At 43.9% G+C, this 22,559-nt stretch overlaps 1 protein-coding gene across 2 annotated transcripts in view; it reads right to left on the bottom strand.

Moving 5' to 3' along the window:
* KCNH1 (potassium voltage-gated channel subfamily H member 1) overlaps positions 1 to 22,559 on the bottom strand; it is a 218,599-nt gene that overhangs the window by 151,377 nt on the left and 44,663 nt on the right. The window contains exons 5-6 of one of the 2 annotated variants that reach the window (XM_033144832.1): positions 19,257 to 19,375; positions 17,515 to 17,910 (exon numbers count right to left, since the gene is read on the bottom strand). In XM_033144832.1, coding sequence (XP_033000723.1) covers positions 17,515 to 17,910; positions 19,257 to 19,375 — 515 coding nt within the window. The remainder of the gene's footprint in view (positions 1 to 17,514; positions 17,911 to 19,256; positions 19,376 to 22,559) is intronic. The other variant, XM_033144833.1, reaches the window with a different exon arrangement.

Here is a 22,559-nt window from a genome sequence, read left to right as displayed (position 1 = left end):
GGGCAAGCCAATGCATACCCTCCAACATTTCTCCGGTAAAAATAGGGACAAATAGGGAAAGCGGGACATTCCAGGATCAAATCAGAAACCGGGGTGGCTTCTCTAAGTCAGGGACATCCCTAGAAAATAGGGACACTTGGAGGGTCTGGAAATGGGCCCTCCTTTGAATGGGCTGAGTCTGCAAGGTTTGCTCATGCTGATGTCTTCATGTCCTTGCAGACGGAGGCAGTGTCTGTGCCAACTCAGTATCTGATTTACTCTCTTTCTTTTTCTTTCTTTTTTCCAGTATCTGATTTACTCTCATTAACCTCCCCACTGACAGGAGTAGGTGCCAGGGGGCAACTCCACAGCAGGAGGTATCTGACTAGGGGTGCCTGATGTCACAGGGGCAGAACACGCCTCTGCCAACCTGCTTGGCCATCATTTCCCCCCAGATTCTGTTCTCCATTCCCTAGACCAGTAGTTTTCAACCAGTGTGCTGTGGCACCCTGGGGTGCCTTGAATGATGGTCAGGGGTGCTGTGGGCAACACTGGCCCCTGTCCCTCTTTGCTACCCTCCCCCCTCTGATACCCTCTTGCATCTCTGCCTCTCCAAGTATTCCAGAGTTATTTGTTGCAGCAGCCCTGGCTACAAGCTCCCCAGGAGAATGGTGCCTCTGGGGCTGGCCAGGGGGTGCTGGTTGCCAGGAGCTGAAGCAATCTCAGAGCAAGCAAGCAAGCAAGTGGGCAAGGGAGTCTAGCCAGCCAGTCCACCATCCCTTGCTGTTGGGAATGAACAGACAAGTGGGAGGCAGGTAGCCAAGTGCTACGCTGGGCTTTCTTGTGCTTGCTGTGTGCAAGGTGTGCCTGGGGGCTGAGTGCCCGGTGCTGAAGGGGAGCCTTTCCACCCTGCAGGCTCAGCAGCTCCCACTGCTGCCTCCCAAGGTGAGGTACTGACCTAATGTTCACCTTTGGCCAGTCTCCATTGGGCCACTAAGGCTGGGTGCACCCTCTTCCCAGGCCCCTGTGTGAGGAGACACCTCTTTTGGGGGCAGGCAGGGCAGCTCAGAGACCAGGGGTGGCAGATGCAGCTGCCTAGAGGACTCCCAAGCAGAGAGAAGAAGAGAGGAAGCTGAGGGAATGCCTCCACAAAGAAGGGTGTTCAAAAAAGGGTGAGAGGCTGCCAGCTCTGCAGGCAAGGGGTGACATAACAGGGCTCCTGAGACCCACAGGGGTGCTGCAGAAAGAATGCATTTGATCAAGGGAGCCATGGACTCAAGAGAGGTTTAAAACCTCTGCCCTGGACTACTGACCTCCCTGCTCTCAGACACTTCTTGGTTTCCCAATTTCACCTTCCCCAGCTTCCTGTGGGTCACCCAGTTCCAACTCCCTAAGCTCCTCCGATTCCTCCTCAGGATTCAACCTTTCCTTCCATTATGGTTCCGTGGGGCTCATGACATCTACAGAGCCATACGGAACCACTGTCATGCAGTGACCTGCTACTGATAGTCAAAGCCAACTATAAATACTGGTGACCCTTTGGCAGCCAAATTGAATTCCAATAGAGTTATAGCAGTGATTATGAATGGACAACTGTCAAAAAATAAAATAGCCCAGGTTCACCTTTGTGCTGTTCAGTTTTTGCTATTTGTTTGGAATGAAGGAATGGGTTCTCTTATCAAAGTGACAGATAGCATGAAATGAAGAGGGATCACAAACACTTTAGGATTCTGATGGAGCAGAGACTGGGGCTAAAATAATATGAAATTCACTAAAGGCAAATGTAAGACAAACCATCATGCAGAAAAGAAAGGAGGCCAAGATTAAAAAATGGATGAGCACAAGTGCTACTTTTGAAAAGCAGTGCATTCCTACTGGAAATTATAGCAGAAAACCCACTATACAGTCCTACCTTGGAAGTCAAAGGAATCCGTTCCGGAAGTCCGTTTGACTTCCAAAACGTTCAGAAATCAAAGCACGGCTTCTGATTGGCTGCAAGAAGCTCTTGCAGTGAATCGAAAGTCGCGAAAGCCCTGTCAAACGTTCAGCTTCCAAAAGTAGTTCACAAACCAGAACAGTCACTTCCAGGTTTGCGACGTTCAGGAGCCAAAATGTTTGGGAACTAAGCTGTTCGACTTCCAGGTTACGACTGTATTTCTAAAATCCCATGCAGAGTTAGTTCCATTGAGCAATGTAGGACTTAAGTCTGAGTAAACGTGAATTGGATTGTGCTGTAAGAGTACATTTACGATGTGCTGCTTCTGCATAAGACTAAGGCATTGTTAGCAAAACTGGTATATTAAAAGCCGGGAAAGTAATTATCTTTTCTCTTTAATTTTCAGCTATTGTTCTGTTCAAACAATATAAGAAGAGAGCTGCTGGATTAGGTCAATGGCCCATCTGGTCCAGCATCCTGTTCTCACAGTGGCCAACCAGATGCCTGTGAAAAACCCGCAATCAGGACCTGAGCGCAACAGCACTCTCCCCACTTTGGATTCCCAGCATCCGGTATTCTGACAGTGGAGGTAAATTACAAACCCTCCAAGTGTCCCTGTTTTCCAGGGACGTCCCTGATTTAGAGAAGCCGTCCAGGTTTCTGATTTGATCCTGGAATGTCGCACTTTTCCTTAGGATGTCCCTAGTTTCACTGGAGAAATGTTGGAGGGTATGGAGTTATCCAACCCCCAAGCCGTCTGAAATTGTAACCATCATGGCTGGTAGGAATCATATCCCATTTCCCCATCCCGCCACACACAAACAGACAAGGAATGGAGCAGCTGGAAGGGAGAGAAGGACCAGCCACTCACCACACTAAACTAATTAAATTTAAAAGCCTTTCCTCACTCCTCACCCCATTCACTACTTTCCTCATCTGACTCTGAAAATTGATGAGATACCTCATCACCACCACCAATTCACCTTCTGCAAACGGCGTGGCAAATCCGGGGAGCCATTTCCCAATAGCCCTAGTCTGAATAAATAAAAACACTTGGGATTTGAACTTTTACATATGCTGACCTAAGCAAGACACTAAAAGCTTTGGACGGCACACTGGGTGGCAAGTGGAGGTGCTAGAAGTGTGAAAAAGGTTGTTGTTGGTTTTTTTAAACCTCCGAGTGACTCATGAGCAGGCAAGGGTTCATCCTGCATCTTTCCAGTGCCGAAGAAGACTATAAGCATGCTCACTGCGAATGGAATGCAAATGAAATACAGACAAGAATACCAGCAAAACAAACGCTAAGGGCACAAAATACCAAGTAGCCTGTGGGGTGAATCTCGCGGAGCCCATATGGTGTTGTGAGCCATAAAACTCCTAGGGTGACCTTGGGAAAGTCATAAGCTCTCAGCCAGACAGGCTTGTTGTGAGGATCACTTGGGATAACCTTTACACATCCTGCCCTAAGCTCCTCAGAGGAAATGTGTAATACAAATGTGCTAAACAAATTGATTCAGGTTACACCTGCAAGCACTGAAGAAGACTTAAATCCCATAGTGTGACTTTTCTAACTAGATTTTTCATAGATAAGGCACTCTTACCTTGCTGTACACTCTACAGTACATGCAAGCCCACTAACTTGACCAAGCATCAAACCCAATTCTTCAAGGACTATGGTAAAAGTATTCAACCAGTGCTGTTACTTCCAATCCCATGCTTCAGGGACAGGGAAGCTGCAGGCCTGCAGTTGTCTCTGGGCTACCACTCCCACCATACCTGATCATTGGTTATGCTGGCTGGGGCTTTTCTGTGGTGGCTCCCCAATTATGGAATGCTCTCTCCAGAGAGGCTCACCTGGCGCCATCACTTCATGTCTTTAGGCTCCAGGTAAAAACATTCCTCTTTACCCAGGCCTATGGCTATTAAATAATCCATGGCCTGAAAAAGTGTGAGGGACAGGAAAGCTGCTATTCTGATTACTATATATTATTATTATTATTATTATTATTATTATTATTATTATTATTAGGCTGTCTGTCAATATGCCTTTTATAATGTTTTCATCATTGGGCGGGGTACAAATAATAAATTTTTGTTATATTATTAATAATAATTATTATTGATGTTCTGTCATGCGTTTTTAATGTTGTACACCACCCTCGGTGTTCTGATAAAGGGTGGTATATAAATTGAAATAATAATTAATCAATTAATTAATTACAAATTAATTTGAATTAATTAACTCACAGATTTTGAAGTGTGGCTGATCTAATTAATTCATGGCTATTGCCCAATGATCATTGATAGTATGAATATAAGAATACTACTACTACAACAACAACAACAACAACAACAACAACAACAACAACATCTTGCCTTCCATGGAGATGTCATAAAATGAATCTAAGGTTGCAGCTATTGAAATGCACACATACTATCAATGATCAATTAACAATAGCTATGTATTTATTTATTTATTTATTTATTTATTTATTTATTAGATCAGCCACACTTCAAAATCTGTGAGTCTATCTTTAAAAGAATATGAGAGGATAGCAGAGACTAATTCACAATTAACAAATATAAGCAGCACAGAGAATGGTTTGTTTCAAACAAAGCATTTTTCCACAGAGCTTGGACAATTAAAAGATTCAAATAACACCTAGCATTATACAATGCACTTCAAATACTAAAGCACTATCTGGACATTATTTCAGTGACCTTAAGATCCTGGTCAAGGTCATAAAAATGGGTTGCTTCCAATGGGTTTATCCAATGGTGTCCTTATGCAACCAAGAACATGTGGGCTGGAGAAGATGAGAGTATGGGGGGGGGGGGGCTACAGGAGGCACGAGAGGAAGTTGAAGTCCCACTGCATGAGCTAAAGCCTGTTCATGTGATGTTGGATTCCACCCAACAATCCTTGCCACAGCTCTGTAAGATGAGCAATGTTATTCTTATGTTGGGTACGAGTGGACATGTATGGGTGCTGTTCCCTGTGATTTTAATTAGTGTTAGCCGCCCTGAGCCCGGTTTTTGGCTGGGAAGGGCGGGGTGTAAATAAAAAATTATTATTATTATTATTATTATTATTATTATTATTATTATTATTATTATTATAGTATTGTTCTTTCTAGTGAAAGGACAGAATCATAGAATTCTACAGTTGGAAGGGACCACGAGGGTCATTTAGTTCAACCCCTGCAATGCAGGAATTCTTTGCCCAATGCGGGACTTGAACCCACGACTCTGAGATTAAGAAGCTCTCTTAATATATGTTATAAAGATACGCTCAAACATGCAAGAGCAGCACCAGAATTTCGGGAAAGCAGGCTTCCTGTTGAAGGCAGGCCATTTTCAAAGACACATTGAAGCCAATTCCCTGTTGGTTTCCCTGTAACTGTATCAAAAACAAGCTGCCTTATCTTTGGCCTCATGTGTGGACCAAGGGGGTGGGTAGCAAAGGGAGGGAGGGAGGGAGAGAACGACCCACTCCATCCTTCCTGCCCATCACCAAACAATGAACAGGGTGGTGATACAATGACTACTGCTATCGACACAAGATAATATCACCAAGGCAACTATGTGTAAACAAACACTAAACATACATAAAAATGGCAAAAGTGGTTTCTTTCCCAAATAGGTTTTATCTTAAACAATAGCAAACGCAGTAAATAAAGAGTTCACTTGTGATATACCAGTGGTTCAGAGCTTGGACATTGTTCCGGTAATCCGACATTTCATCACTAAAGAGCTTAGTCATCAAGCTTTACGAGAAGACAGTATGTAAATGACTTAAAGCAGGGGTGTATCGGTTCCCATCTGCATGTTTCCATTGGGAGGAGCATAGAAAGAAGACGATGGCCTTATGTTTGTTGGACTGGTCATGTTGTTCGGATGCCTGATTATCGTCTTCCAAAGCAACTACTCTATTCCAAACTTAAAAATGGAAAGCGTAATGCTTGTGGCCAACAAAAGAGGTTTAAAGACTCTCTCAAGGCAAATCTTTAAAAATGTAGGATAAACAACGACAATTGGGAAACACTGGCCTGCGAGCACTCCAATTGGAGAACAGCCTTTACCAAAGGTGTCATGGACTTTGAAGATGCTCAAACTCAGGGCGAAAGGAAGAAATGTGCTAAGAGGAAGGCACGCTTGGCAAACCCTCACCGTTATCAACTCCCACCCGCAAACCTATGTCCCCACTGTGGAAGGGCATGTGATCCAGAATTGGCCTCCACAGCCACTTATGGACTCACTGTTAAAACTGTGTTCATGGAAGGCAATCTTACTCGGCTACAAGTGATCGCCAAAGAAGAAGCCTTGGCTACCTCAAAAGTCAATGCACACCAAAGCCCATTATTCCACTCAGCTGACTACTCTTCATTTTAGAACTGTTTGATATAAATATGAAGATTCCCTGCCGGATCAGACCAGTGGCCCATCTAGTCCAGCATCCTGTTCTCACGGTGGCCAACCACCAGATACCAGTAGGAAGCACACAAGCAGGACCTGAGCGCAACAGAACTCTTCTGTCCTACAGTTCCCAGGAGCTGGTATGCTTAAGCATACGGTGGTACCTCTAGTTACGAACAATTCGTTCCGGAGATCCGTTCTTAACCTGAAACTGTTCTTAACTAGAGGCGTGCTTTCGCTAATGGCGCCTCTTGCTGCTGCTGCGCCACCGGCACATGATTTCCGTTCTCAACTCGAGGTAACTCTTCCAGGTTAGCGGAGTTTGTAACCGGAAGCGTTTGTAACCTGAGGCGTTTGTAACTCGAGGTACCACTGTACTGCCTCTGACTGTGAAAGTAAAATATAGCTCTCATGGTTAATAGACACTGAGAGCACTATTCTCCATGTGAGACTTGCTGGTACTTATTTCAAGAAGGGTAGTAGCCATGTTGGGCCTTAGGCATTGAGCACAACAAAGAATCTTCTCGCACCCTAAAAACGAAGGTTTATTGTGGTAATAGCCTTTGTGCACTACAGATGAAATAGACTGCAATCCACAAAACTTTATGCCCTAATAAATTGTTTGGGATGATAGCCAACTAAGTCATATTAGGAGTTAAGCGACCTCCAAGTATGACTAACTGTGGCGATCACCCAAACTTAGGAATGGCACAGAAGGAGTTAAAAGGAATAACCAGTAAGAACCTTTAGGGGGTGGAGTTAAGTGGGCTATATAAACCCCTCCCAGGGAAGGCAGAGGGTGTTGTCTTTTGGTCAGGGTCTTGGTCTTTGTCTTTGTCTTGGGGGCTTGTTGTGGGTATGGAGTGGTTGGAAGGAGGGTGGCAAGGGAAGGAGTAGGAACAGGGGCGGGAGAAATCGTTGGGCACTGTTGTTAACAAGAACACAACCAAGAAAGGAATTGTTTATTTAGAAACCACATGCTTGTACTAAACTTCAATAAAAACAGTTGTTCCAATATTCTCCTTGACTGAACTGAGTGAAGTAAAATACCAGACAAACTGGTTGGTGGCAGCGGTTAATTAACAAAGTGGTGAGCGCAGGTATCAACGGACCGTTAAACGTCTGGGGGTCCTGTGCAGGTTAAGCGAACCACCACACGAACATTGCAGTATAATGCTAACTACATCTACTCAAAGGTAAGTCCCACTGAATTACCTAGGTACAGCCTTAGTCTTTAATGTGCCACAAGACCAGCTGCTGGTTAACCTACAACTGCATTCCCTATGCACAGTGCTTTCCCCCCAGGGGGTACTCATGGGTATGCAGTACCGGCACCTCTTTTTTGTTGTAAAAAAGTGTGGCACTTACTGTAACAACTTCATGGTGAGTAGCAGCACCTATTTTTCTAGAGAGAGAGAAAAAGCACTGCCTTTGCACACTGTAGGCATACCATCATTGCAATACAATATGGTAACTGAGGGAAGTGGTTTGATTGTGTGTGGTTTTTAAAAAAAAAGAAAAACTGCAAACCCTCCGATTTTTATAAACCACAACAAAAAGCATTATCTAATCCCCTCAGTGCATGACAGAATATGAGCAATTTTAGGAAAGTATGGAAAGAGAAGACTATTTATATCTTTCCTGAGCCAAATTAAAAGTGGCAAGCCTATGACAGATTCACATAAGTTCACATTCTCAAGCAGTTCCCCCACCCCCTCCATAAACAGAATATAGAAATATGTTCTTCCCATTCCAATGCCATGCACGAGGGACTGCCTATATTTTACTACTTGTTGTCTGTTGAGCACATTTAATGGGGGGAAATACTTCAAACTTCTTGTCTCATTCATCTTCTCTCATCTCTCAGGAAAATTCCCAAGGCTGCCCAATTGGTCAATTAAATGGCTGAGCTAATCTCCTGGGTCCAACTGCTATAGGTTGTTCAGTGCACCAAATAGCTTCGGTGTGGATCTTTGCCACTGTTGTTTTGACCATCTATAATTATTAAACTATTCGTTACCATTGCTGGATGTGATTTATCATTTGCTGACATTTTGCTGGGTTGGTTATCTTAATACAGTATATATCGTTCATGTTATGTGAAACGGAGGTTTGTGTTTTATGTTAATTGGTTTAAAGTATTTGTTTCTTAACAGTTTTCATTCTGGTTCATTCGGGTTGAATTCTTGTGGGATGTAGTTTTTGCTGCATGCTTTTTTTCATTTCTATGGGTTGCAAACTGCCTCGAGTATAGCAATGCAGAAGAATTAAATTAAATTTAAAATGACATTCGCAGCATCAAGCCAATTAAAATCTTGTTTGATTTTAGGAGCATAAAAAGATAGTTCTTAATCATTTCAGCTTTCTCTTGGATTGTGTGTGATTTTATGCTCTTTTTGAAAAGCAGGAATTAGGGTAAAGAGAATAAATGAATTACCAAATCCTCACCGGCTACAAACTGGGACTACCCATGTTCTAATGTTCTAACTCCTTGATGCTCAGGAGACAGGCACTTCTCTCCTTTCTTTCCCTGATCCCTCTCCCCATTTCACAGCTTTATGCTTGTCTCCGTTGCTTCTCAGGTAGCCATTGGACCTAACTACCTTGGTCAAATCAGTCCAACTGCCTATGGCCTGTTCAACATGTCCCAAGACATTCACTGCCTCGACACAGTGGACCACAAAGAGCCATACTCCTTTCTATGCTGTTTAAAGTGTTGCTCTGACAGCCCCTTTCCAAAGCAATGCCAATAAAACAAGCTCAATTTGCTCTTTTTGACAAATGGTATCACCATATATTATCCCTGGGGTGTAATTGAGACCTTAATTTCTTTCGGCTTAATATAGACTGAGAGGCTTATGTAGCACTGCTTTGTCATTTTTTTTTAAAAAAAAATTAAGTTTAACGTTGTCAGTTGATGCAGAAATAACAGCTTTTCAATTGCAACTCAGAGATAAATCGTCTTTTCTTCCTGCTGCAATAGGAGATTGGGTTGTGGGAAGATTTAAAGTTGTGTTGCGCGTACTTTGCTTTAACAGGTCTGTAGGTGTTACTTCCGAAACCAACAAGAAGTGGGATCTTTTCCATGATGGCACCACCAAACTGGCGGAACGTCCTTTCAAAGAAGTCTCAGCGATCCCGGTACACATGGGCTGGGCGATATCCGGTTTTCAACATCGCAATATATCACCAGATAAACATCGTGATATACCGGTAATATATCATAATGCCTGAAATAAGGATTGAGCTATATAGAGGCATTGGCTGGCTTCATCAGGATTTTTGCAGAGCGCGCACACAAACACATCGTGATTCATGATATATTGCCAGGTCAAAAATTATGATATCCAGGTCAAAAATTATGACACCGATGTCACAATATGGACTTCAGACTGGGTTTGGATGATATGTCGATATGTCACCCAGCCCTACTGTTCATTGCTTTATTTATTAATTTTTTACAAGGTTACTGATAACTTTTGCATTCTGCTGGCTGCTTAGGAATGGTTGACTCAGGCAACAAGAAAAGAGTCTGTCTTACAAAAAGGATGGTTGCTAAAAAGCAAAAGCTGTGTGCTCCAGCATCTTCAAAATGTAATGCAACTTGCAATATGGTATTTTCAGACATCTCAAAATAATCAAACAAATATGTTATGCATCGTTTCATCAACTTTGGAGTTGTTTTCTGCACTGGGCTTGGACTATGATAAAGTAGCCCTCGCCCGAAGAAATAATAATAATAACGAGGAACACTTACATAAAGCAAGCTTCCACTTGTATTGGAATGGGAGATAATTCTATTAACAAGGCCTTCGGGCCAACCCAATGTATTGCCCATTCTGTGAAAATAGTAACTTTGCAATACTTCACTCACAATCCATTCCATCTCGCTTTCTGTTCAAATTTCGAGCTCCACCATTCCCACTTTCTCAGAGTAAATGACATTTCTTTCTACTGAGGTGAGAGTTGTGCTTTGTTTTCTGTGCTTCTCCTCCAGTACTTTAGATTGGAAGCTAAACATCTTCCTTGCCTAACATCAAGCTTTTCTCGAATTTATTTGGTTAAGCAAATGTCACTTCGCTTATATTTCCTGCTTCCTCCCCTGCAGTTCCTCTGGTAGGGCATGTTGATGCCAACAGGGCTAACGAGAATGAAGGATACCGCTCGATTTAGCTAATGCCAGCAAGTCATCTAGCAGCGTGGCTCATGACAGCAAGAATAATAATTAATTAAGAATAAGTCTGCTCACGGTGAACCAGGGTTGGGGGGGATACCTTTTTCAGACTAAGGGACACCTTCACTTCCAAGAAACCTTCCACATACCAGTGGTGGCCAAGGCTTGTTGTTGTTGTTGTTCAGTCGTTCAGTCGTGTCCGACTCTTCGTGACCCCATGGACCAGAGCACGCCAGGCACGCCTATCTTTCACTGCCTCCCACAGTTTGGCCAAACTCATGCTAGTCGCTTCGAGAACACTGTCCAACCATCTCATCCTCTGTCGTCCCCTTCTCCTTGTGCCCTCCATCTTTGCCAACATCAGGGTCTTTTCTAGGGAGTCTTCTCTTCTCATGAGGTGGCCAAAGTACTGGAGCCTCAACTTCAGGATCTGTCCTTCCAGTGAGCACTCAGGGCTGATTTCATAGAATCATAGAATTGGAAGAGACCACAAGGGCCATCCAGTCCAACCCCCTACCAAGCAGGAAACACCATCAAAGCATTCCTGACAGATGGCTGTCAAGCCTCTGCTTATAGACCTCCAAAGAAGGAGACTCCACCACACTCCTTGGCAGCAAATTCCACTGCCAAACAGCTCTTACTGTCAGGAAGTTCTTCCTAATGTTTAGGTGGAATCTTCTTTCTTGTAGTTTGAATCCATTGCCCCATGTCTGCTTCTCTGGAGCAGCAGAAAACAACCTTTCTCCCTCCTCTATATGACATCCTTTTATATATTTGAACATGGCTATCATATCACCCCTTAACCTTCTCTTCTCCAGGCTAAACATACCCAGCTCCCTAAGCCGTTCCTCATAAGGCATCGTTTCCAGGCCTTTGGCCATTTTGGTTGCCCTCCTCTGGACACGTTCCAGCTTGTCAGTATCCTTCTTGAACTGTGGTGCCCAGAACTGGACACAGTATTCCAGGTGAGGTCTGACCAGAGCAGAATACAGTGGTACTATTACTTCCCTTGAGCTAGATGCTATACTCCTTTTGATGCAGCCCATAATTGCATTGGCTTTTTTAGCTGCTGCATCACACTGTTGACTCATGTCAAGTTTATGGTCTACCAAGACTCCTAGATCCTTTTCACATGTACTGCTCTCAAGCCCTCCTCTGTATTTGTACCTTTCATTTTTTTTGCCCAAGTGTAGTACTTTAAATTTCTCCCTGTTAAAATTCATCTTGTTTGCTTTGGCCCAGTTCTCTAATCTGTTAAGGTCATTTTGAAGTGTGATCCTGTCCTCTGATGTATTAGTCACCCCTCCCAATTTGGTGTCATCATTTCTTTAAGGATGGATAAGTTTGATCTTTTTGCAGTCCATGGGACTCTCAAGAGTCTCCTCCAGCACCATGGGACTCTCAAGAGTCTCCTCCAGCAAGGCTAGAGACAAGCATTCCAACATTCCTCAGATAAAAATAGGGACGTTGCCTACTCCCCCCTCCAAGTGACACTCCTCAATCCACCCACCATTCTACCCTCTCCCACAGAGCATTTCCTATCAAAAGAAGGGCAACTGCCATCACTGCTACACAAATTGGACACAGTCTACACACCCTCCACTGCCCTGAGAAAACACCTTAATCTCAGTTTTATTTTATTACATCCTTTGGTAGATTTGCAAAAAGTAAATCACACCAATAAATAAATTTTAGAAAGGGGCGAGATTAAATGTGGACACACAAAGCATTAAAAAAAAAACTCCTTGCATGCCACTCTGCTCCCCCTTTCTTCCCACCCAGAGCGGCTCTGCCCTCTGCCTGTACTTCAGAGCTGGTGGTGGCCTCTTCTCCAACTAACTTGCCCTCCAGCAGCTGCTACAAACTGTCCAAGAGAGGAGACTGGAAGCAGCTGCCATAAAGAGGCTGTGGAGAGGCAACAGGATGCTCCTTCGCAGCTGCCACCACTCAGGACAAGCATGGCTTATCCTCCTCCCCAAGCTCCGTCGTGGCACCACTGGCAGGGAAAATAGGGACATTCCAGGATCAAATCAGAAGCTGGGATGGTTTTTTGTAATTCCAGAACTGTCCCTGGAAAATAAGGACACTGGGGGGTGGGGCAAGCAGTGGTGGAGGAAGGGTGTGTGGGGGCTGCCCCAGGTGTCATCACTGAGGGTAAGGTGATAAAATGACAAAAATGTGAGCTTTTTTTAAAAAATGGGCTCACTGAACTTTTTAGTTCAGTCAACAAACGTAATGAAATGCAGCTGGCACTGGGTGCCACACCGTGGGGGCCGGCATTGACCACTGGGCCTACAGGCTCCGCGCTGCCTAAAACAGCAGTGTGGGGCTTGCATCTGGCCTCCGCCTCTCTCTCAGCCGCCCTACAGCTGAGGGGGAGGTGGCGGAGAGGTCCACACAGCTCGTGCCACCCCCATGGGCCGCTCGCCCCGCCCCTGGCTGCAGGACGTGCTCACCGCACCAGGCACCCAAGCAGCTAGTTACGCCACTGGGGGTAAGGGGGGTATGCAAAAGTGGGCACAGCAATGAATGTAGATTTTACCTTAGGCTCCTTTGCCATGCATTTCCAAACAGGCAAAAACACTCAGGAAGTGAAGCAGAGCCAGTGGGGATGTGGCCTAGGAAGACATCCAAGGGCTAAAGAGAGACCTGGAGAGTCACATTTAGCCCCCAGACCTGAAGATCTCCTTATCCTGAAATAGGTTATTCGGGGGAAAGAAAGGTTTCAAATGATGGTGTTACGTCACCTGAAATTTGCACTGTAACTAGCATGCAAAAGCCGCTACATCCTATAGATATACGGTAAGCAGGAAAGCAGAAACCTTCTGAGCTGCATCAGTTGTACTATATCTTTACGCATTAGAGGAACTTGTAGCCCAAAACCTGTAACTGAGTTTGCTTACTTCCTCCCTCTCAATCCATTTCCCCCTCGGTGTCATGCCATTTTAGCTTGTAAGTCTGAGGGGACTGTCTTTTTTGTTTTTTAAGTGATTTGTAAGCTGCTCTTGGGGCCCCTTTTGACTGGGATAAAAGAAGAATTTGACTAAATAAACAATAGATAATTTTAGGAGTTGGGGGTTCTAGACTCCTCTAATCCCTGGATCCAGCAAGTGTTAAAAGCTAATCAAGCCTTCTAATTCTGGGAAACAGCCAAGCTAGCTTTCTGGATGAAGTGACTCAGTGCAAGACAACAATTGGAAGGGGCTCCCTCCCTCAACAGATAATGCCAGAGCTTAGAGTAGAGAGTTTGGGCACTGATGTGACCTGATGTGACCTAGAAGCAAAACAGCAAGTTGGGAAGACAGAGAGACACAGCAATGATTGCTTTCTATTTAAAACCAAGGCTGTGGCTATGGGAGAAACAAGACCTTCTTGGGGTGCTAATGCTGTGAACTCCTCCATCATAAGCTCAGGTTGTATATACATGTAAATAAACCATATATCATAAAGACACCACAGTCTCCGCTGTGCCTCATTTCCAAAGGAAACACGAACCCTGGGAAAGTGCCTGGAACCGCTGGAATCTTGCACCACGCAGAGACTGGGGTGGTGTGCAACAAAATTATTTCATTCTTCAGCTGAGAGACTGATCATCTAAATGCTCTCCACTGCAGCTGCCCTTCCCCGCCCACTCCCACACACACAGAAAGAGCATGTCAGTGTGTTGTTTCCCATCATCTTCCTCTCAGGACCACCAGAGGAAAAACATCACCTAGAGAATAAGAGGCTGCTAACACACACCCACACACACCCATGTAAATGCCCCATTCAGAAGGGGCTGAATATTTGGAGGATCAACAGACCCTGACTGGTGTCAGAGGGAGAAATCGAAACCCTCCAACATCACAAAAGTTCTCTGTGAGGAAAGAGAACAGCCAGAGCAATGAATCAAAGATGTAGTGATGCACAATCACAGAAGGATAGTCCTATAAAGCTAGTGATACACTCAAGAATCCTACTGGCTCCAGAGGACTGTAAACCTGGCAGTACGCAAAAAAGAAGAAGCCCATTGCTGTTGTATCAACACAGATGAATATGTGGATCAGATTTGAAAACATTAAGTTTGAGGTGTTGTGGAAAATCAGTCTCTAATGGGACATGTAGTCATGTAAAAGTTTCACTCATTTACTTGCTAGAGCATGCTAGCAAATCAGATCTGAGTCTGTTAATTTTTAGCACAGCTAACTTAATCCCCACACCCAAAAGTCAGTCAGTTGCCATGATGCATGTGACTCAGCCAAAGGGGCTGGAAGCAGATGTCTGTGCTGGGTTTTGTTTCTGGGCAGGGGGAAACAAACAGGCAGCAGTAGCAGATTTGTCCCAGAACTGAACTCAACACACTTCTTGAGGACACATTCATGCCATATATTTAAAGCACTAAGACACCACTTTAACGAGTCATGGCTTTCCACCAAGAACTCTGGGAGCTGGTAGTTAGTTTAGAGCGCTGACAGCTGCTAGGAGAACCCTATTCCCCTCCCAGAGCTACAACTCCTAGAAGGGTTTAACAATCAACCCTTCTTCTGAGGGAACTCTGGGGCATCAAGAATAAGGGGGAAACCCACAAGCAAGTGAAATGTATATGCTTGGGAATTTAGGGTGCTGCCTTATATTGAGTCCCTCTAGCTCAGTGTCTTCTACAGAGACTGGCAGTGGCTCTCCAGGATTTCAAGCAGCATTGTTTTATAAATATATGAATACGGTACCTACTCGTGTGACACTGGCACAAAACCCCTGAGGAAACACTGTGCAATAGAATGAAATATCATTATTCCCCCCCATCTCTCTTCACCCCCTCTCCCCTCTCTTCTCCCCCTACCGTATCATGTCTATGACAGCAGTCTCATACCGAACGCAAATGAACTGTGAAAAAGACTCTATGAATTGAAAGTGGTAAGCTATACAGGCAGCCCCCGTTTGTGCACGTTCAATATGTGCATGACTGTGTAGATGCGCATCGCGCTGAACTCAGACGTGACCCATATGTCATTGAAACGTCACTAAAAGGGCAGAATGGGGGTGTTTGCAGGCTTCCCCCATGGGTTTCACTTATATGCAATTCCACCTGCGCATGCATGCCTCGGAACATAAACAGGGGGTTGCCTTATGTACTTTTTTTGCTTCACAAGTACAAAAAGTACAAAATTTAATAACAATTAATTTTTTTAAAAAAATGAATAAAACTGACCCAAAGAAGCGGGGGGTGGGGGTGAGCAGCATTCTCTCTCAGCCCCTAACATGGAAATGCCAGGTATTGAACCTGGGACTTTCTGCATGCAAAGCAGATGCTCTGTCACTGAGCTACGACCCCTTCCCTTACACATCCACACACCAGGCATCAACATAGTACAGCTGAAAAGACACCCAGCATATGGAATCTAACATGACCCAGAGACACCGCCTCCTACTCACAACTCCAAGCAGCCAAGCAACCACTTGAGCAACGTCAATGCAGCCTGGGAAGGCAGAAATTTCCTTCTCCTGTAGAATTCTCTGTTGAGGAATCCAAAGCTGAAGCCTCATCTAATCGCTGCTTCTTCCGGTAGTTACTTCTTCCGGTAGTTACAAAGCCAGGTATTCCCTTTGCAGCATCCGGGGCAGCCCATCAATGAGGCGAGGTCAAGCCATTGGCCTCAGGTGGCAGATCTGACAGCCCAACCCTGCCATTCTGCTACTGCCAGACCCGCCAAAGCTTCACCCATCAGGCAAGGCCTCCTTCCACCTGCCTTGCTCCACCCTCTAGTCTTTGCCTCTCAATTTGTATTGTATTATTTTATGTACTGTGGCTTGCCGTTTTATTGATTAGTTTAGAAATTGTTTATTGTAAATGTGGAGTGGATTTCTGTTTAACTTTTATATGTTGATATTATTTTATATTACTCTAATAAATGTTGAATGTTACTGTTTGATGTAGGTTGCTTATTTTAAAGTTTTGTTTTATTATCACATTTTTGTATTGCATTAGATTGTTATAAGATGTACATTTTTTGTTTCTTCTGCTTGTAAACCGCCTTGAGTATCGTAAGATAGAAAGACGGTATACAAATAAAAAATTATTATTATAATATTATTATTATTATTATTCACCCACACTGCAACTGCACCATTGCTCTCACTGTTCCCACGGCACCAGGGCCACTGCCAATGTGTTACAGTGGCAGTGCGGGCTCAGCTACAGGTGAGGATGCAGGTGCAGTGGCAGGGCGGGCAGCAGTGGGTGCAATGGCAAGGCCAGGAAGGAAGGAGGGGCAGCATCCAGGCCTTTTGCCTACAACAGCAAAACATCCCAGGCTAACTCTGGCAGCACCACAACTCTAGAATTTGTTCCTTAGCAAGGTTTGTCAAGTTTTTCCAGGCTGCGGTTTTCAAGAAGTTGGTTAATCATTTGCTTTCCCGCTTTTGATAGCTGTTGGTTCGATGCTGGGTGGGAAACTGTCAATGGTCTTATACTTTCTGAATTGTTAAAATGTGATCTGGAGGAGTGTGTGTGCATGGCTGCTGTTTAATTGCAAGCCATCTCTAGCATCTTTTGGACCTAATATTTTAAGGCAGATGAAGCGCTTGCTGAAACTGGAGAAGCCATCAAGCAAACATGGGGCAGACGGTGACTTTTTCCATCAGTTTTGGCTATACACTTTTTGCATCCATATGCTACCAGTGATAAAGAAAATAAAGCTGCACAAAAATGCTTAATGAATCTGGGGACTAAATGTCATTTTATAAATCTCGGTCTCAACATTCACCAGGTATTAGCTTATTACACCTCCCATTGCCTGTGAAACAAACAAATCTATAAATACTTTTGTGAATTACTATTGTGAATTGATTGCAATTTCTTGAGAATTTGCAATCAATTAGCGGTTGCAGCCTAGGAAGGCAGAATAACATTTATTTAAGCACATGTGTAGATGGAGAGCGACTAACCAATTTTTGGTATAAAAAGCCATTTTTCTCCCCAGTCAACCGATCTTGGTAAATGATTAAATGGCAAGTGGAAACAAAAACTCACCTCATCAACATTCTCAAATGCGTTGATCACATCATACGGCAAACAGGACAGAAGGTCAATGACAAACCATGTCTTCAAGTAATTCATGCGAATCAGTTTTGGGTCAGAGATCACTTCTCCAGCTGGCCCAACAAACGTGGTGTGGAAATTAAGCACAATGTCTACCAGAAAAATGACGTCAACAATGCTGTCCACTACCAGCCAGGCCACATTGTTCTGTTTCGTTTTAAAGGAGACGTTGTAAGGGACCAAAATAGCCGTGTAGAAGGTTAAAATCAGGATGACCCAATCCCAAGTGGTCTTGAAAACACAATAATGTAAAATGATATGTGGTGGGGTCTTTGGTGCCTCTTGCTTGTACTGAGGGAGGATTTCAGAGCCCAATTGCAGGACCTGCTTGGAAAACAGTAAGAGGAAAAGCCTTTCACTATTTAAAAACAAAACAGCATGTTTTTTCCAATTATCACATGGGCCATCTTTCCTTAAAATAAAATAAAAGGGCTCATGATGACTCATAGAGCAATCCTAACCATATCTATGCCTTCTCCTGAATTGTTCCATTTAAGCTCTGCAATGTCTTCACGGACTGGCAATGGCTCCCCAGGGATTCCCCGCAAGGGAAAATCCCAGCCCTACCTGAAGATGTTGGGATTGATGCACCGCAGATGTTCTAGCTTTCTTTCTGCATGTTTTCCCAAGTATCTGTTACAGTTGCTCTTGCAGACTTAAAATCAAGTGCTGCTCCTACATCTGTAGGACCATTAGGAGACCAGAAGCATGATGGGCCCCTCAGCACGGTTAGGCTGTGCCCAAAACACATCCGACCCCTTTCAAAGTCCCCTTATGCTCTTTCTTCCTCTACAACACCTACTGGTTCCCGGTGTGCTGGAATGCACTGGAGCTCGGCGATATAAAAATAATGAATGCAGTACTTAACTGGCAAATAATTATACACATCTGATATGTGCAGAACATACTGTAGTATTGACAATTAATTCACCAGCTGTCCTGGTTTAAATTTATGTGAAATCTAATCCGATGCACCAACTTAGCAAGGAATTGTCTAGCAAATAGTATATGGCCTACTTAAAGCAGAGGTTAAAAACCTGAACCGCAGCAGTATTGCTTTCTATGAAAAAGTCAATGCGCTAGCTCTCTGCTTGGGCATTGACTTAACATTTTCAAGTGTTAGCAAAGTCAAAGATATGCAGGCATTTATCAACAAATCTTAGGACCTGCTACATTCAGATTTGGCAGGTGCATTCTTATAAGGCACTCCGAGAGCTGCACCAGTTCAATGCTTCCAAATGTGGCCCAACCTTGAGGCCAGGTGAAGCAACTGCTTCAGGCCCCAGGGTTTAAGGGACAGGATGAAGGATCTAGGGCAGAAGACCCAACTCAGGATAGACCAGGGAATAAGTCTGCCTCCTCCTTGCCACTGCTGCTGCTGCTTGAAGACTTTGTCTCCAAAGGGTGTTGTTCTGACACCATGATATCAGTTACACTCAGGGCATTAGAGGCCCAGTGCAGTTGTGGAGATTATCCCTGCCTCTCTACACCTCAAAGTGGCTCATCTTGCGACACTCGGCAGATACTGATGGGACACCCGTGATTTCCCACCAATTCGCTCCAAGCAAACATCCCACAAATAGACCTCCTTTGTCACTGGAATTCAGGTGAGCTGTTCCCAAGAGTCGGGAGCTATTGATTCAAGTGGGCTGGCAATAATAATCACACGTTACCTCAGCAAGCCGGGAGTGCTTGTGGACGTTCTCTCCTTTCTGTACGCTTGGAGCAAGCTGCTGCAGGACTCCCCGACTGCTGGTGAGTGCACGGGTTAAGCGAGCAAACTTCCCCCAGCCTGAAGGCGATACAAGAAATTGCACAACGGTTATTACAAACAGCCAGCTATATTGTGCAAAGCAATTCTAGGAATATCCTGAATCATCCCCATTGTACTGTCCCATAAGGTTTCCTTGGGAAATAAATTATTTTCCCTTACTTTCCCAAAGAGGGACAGTATTTGTCTGTGGTACAAAAATAAATAAAAATAGCCCTCTGTATACTTGAGATTACATCTGTGAAACCTAGTGGGGCTTAATACTGAGTAGACCTGCATGAGAGTGGGAATTCTAATCTGAAGTAGCCATGGGGAAAATTGAAGCGGGTCAGCCTTTATCCCAGATTAGATAATCTGCAACACTTCTGGCTCAGCTGTGTCTGTAGCAGCACTGGCTCTGTCCACTGACAGATAACCCCTGCAAGAAACGCAGTTCTCAACAGGAAGGGGGGAAAGGTTACCCACCCCTGCTCTAATACATTTACTCTGCTGTGTTCAATAAGAAGGATTCTCTTTAATGAAGTAACAGTGCAATGTACGGGGCAGATAATGGCTCATTAAAAACAACCAATAGAGTAATCAACCAAGCAGTGATTCTGTGTGACTTCCATTCATTTCACTGAAGTGAGAGGAAATAAGTATCAGTGTTTGGATGGCATCCAAACCATCACCACTCCTGTCACATTTTGTTTCTTATTTCCTCAAGGCTTCTATCCTGGTGCTTATATGGTATTTTATTTTATTTTATTTTATTTTATTTTATTTTATTTTATTTTATTTTATTTTATTTTATTTTATTTTATTTTATTTTATTTTATCCCTCTTCCCTTCCAACAATAAGCCAAAATTTGCACAACTGCAGCTATACCCTCCTCTTACCACCTTTCTCCACCAACAAATGAGACGCAGCATGGTGAAAAGTAGAGTTCCAACCCTCAGATTATATTGTGAGCTTGCTGCTTTCCACGGCCATGGATTGGCAAGGATTAGCTCATATGTTTATAAAAGGAATATGAGAATTCCTTGATGAAGTATGTAGGTGTGGCGCAATGTCAATAATTCTGTATAAACTTGGGTTTATAAGGCTTGGGAGGGTATAGCTATCAATGTAGACCTGATGGCCATATTCACCTCCAGAATCAGAAGCAGTATGCATCTGTATACCAAAATATGAGTATGGAGCATTCTCGGGTGATTCTCGGGAGAGCTCCCCATGGGCATCTGGTGGGCCACTGTGAGAACAGAATGCTTTGGTCTGATCCAGCAGGGCTTTTGTAACATTCTTATGACATGGGAAAGGACATGGGACACATATATACTAATTAGACCATGGGTCCATCTAGCTCTGTGTTTCCCAAACTTGGGTCTCCGTATGTTTTTGGACTACAACTCCCATCATCCCTAGCTAGCAAGACCAGTGCTCAGGAATGATGATAGTTGTAGTCCAAAAGCAGCTGGAGCTCAGTATTGTCTACACTGACTGGCAGTGGCTAGCCAGGCTTTTACGCAAGAGTCTCTCCCAGACAACAGGAGTTAAAGCTGAGATGTTCTTCATGCCAAGCAGATGCTTTACCAATGAGCTACAGAAATTGAGTGTGGGTGGGGCTAGGGTCAAGAAGAGGGTAGGCACAAAAGTTCCATGCATCCCAGAACATAGCACTGTTTGCAGCCATGTAGTGAAAGATAATACGCACAGAGAGTGACTAGGAGTTTACTATGAATGAATGGTAGTATGTTGTAGGGCAGACTGCATCTTCTCTTTGCATGATTGCACTGGAATAACTCACTTAATATTACAGTCTTATTGCAGGTTTCAATTGTGTGAAAATTGCTCTGTCTGCATGGAGAGGAACTCCCATTAGCAGCTTACCATGTAGAACATAGTAGTATTTTCAGCTAGCTACAAGGTGATTCCTTGTGTTTATGCAAAGAGTAACTGGAGGAATGAACTGCCATGATAACTAAGGCTTGCTGACTCTGACACTGAAGGTGCAATCCTGTGCATGTCTACTCAGAAGTAAGTAATTAAGTTCAATGGGACTTACTTCTAGATCAGCGTGCTTGGACATGCAACCTAAATGCATGCATGTGGTGGATAAACTGTATTAACCACTGTTGCTGTCCATGGTGCTGAACCCAATGGCTTGCTTCAAGAGCCTTTGTGTGATGATGAGGCAACAGGCCAAATCGTTTTTAATTTGTTTTAGATTCATACAAACAAGCAGCAGCTTTTTGACAGAGAAGGGGGGCTTTTTGCTCAAATGTCATGGCTTCAGACACAAGACAACACTAGCAATGAGAGTTCCCATTCTTTAAAAAAAATTCATCTAAGTGCTTTATCTCACTACAATCCCTGTATAGCACTGCCTGGTTTTAGATAAGAGAAAGGCTGGAATATTATAGAAGAAATAAGAGGATAAGAGTTCTCATCATGCATGTAAAATAGCAAGAATGAAGAGAAGTGAACCAGAGGGAAGGCTAAAATCAGTAACATCTATAATGGAACAAGGACTGAGGATGCCCCCTCGCACCCTAGAATGCAGGAATCCATGTTTACATTCTCTTAATCTTATTACAACACATCACTACAGAAGCCCGAGGAGAGGCATGGCTGTCTCCCGTACACAGAAAATAGACAAGGACTGATTATTCTCATTAGTCAGCGAAGGCAAATGAAAGTGCAGCAGACTTAAGACTATAGCACAGAATGCCAATAGCAGGCAAAACAGTTCATTATTTTTAGCAGTGGGGTGACATTAAAGGAAGAAGAACTTCCAAGGCTGGGGCTACACAAAACCGGGTTCTGTCCACATGGTGCAGCATGACGATCCAAAGACCTGTGACACTAGGTTTTCTGCGAACCTGGTGCTTCCCAATCCTATTCATACTTAATCTGAAGTCCCATTCAGTGCAGTAGGACTTACTCCCAAAGAAGTATATGTAGGTTTACAGTCTTAGACTTGCTTTTTTATTCTTCAAACAACAGCTTCTCCCTCCCTTTGCTACATTACAAGCTGCTTTTGAAATGAGGAAATTTCAACATTAGATCATTCTGTGCTGTGGGGATTAGTGAGGAGGCTGTTCAAATACTTTTTGAAAAATCCAAAATTGTGCAGAGCTAAGTCTATTGTGTGAACCTCGGCAGCTCCCTGGATCACAGCCTCTAACATACACATTAGTAAAAACACTTAGCCTCATGCACAGG

The sequence above is a fragment of the Lacerta agilis genome, chromosome 3 (assembly GCF_009819535.1).
Source record: "Lacerta agilis isolate rLacAgi1 chromosome 3, rLacAgi1.pri, whole genome shotgun sequence".
In the NCBI taxonomy this organism is placed as follows: domain Eukaryota; kingdom Metazoa; phylum Chordata; class Lepidosauria; order Squamata; family Lacertidae; genus Lacerta; species Lacerta agilis.
The sequence above is the reverse complement of the archived record's forward strand: the minus strand, read 5'-3'. Positions and strand labels throughout refer to the sequence as shown.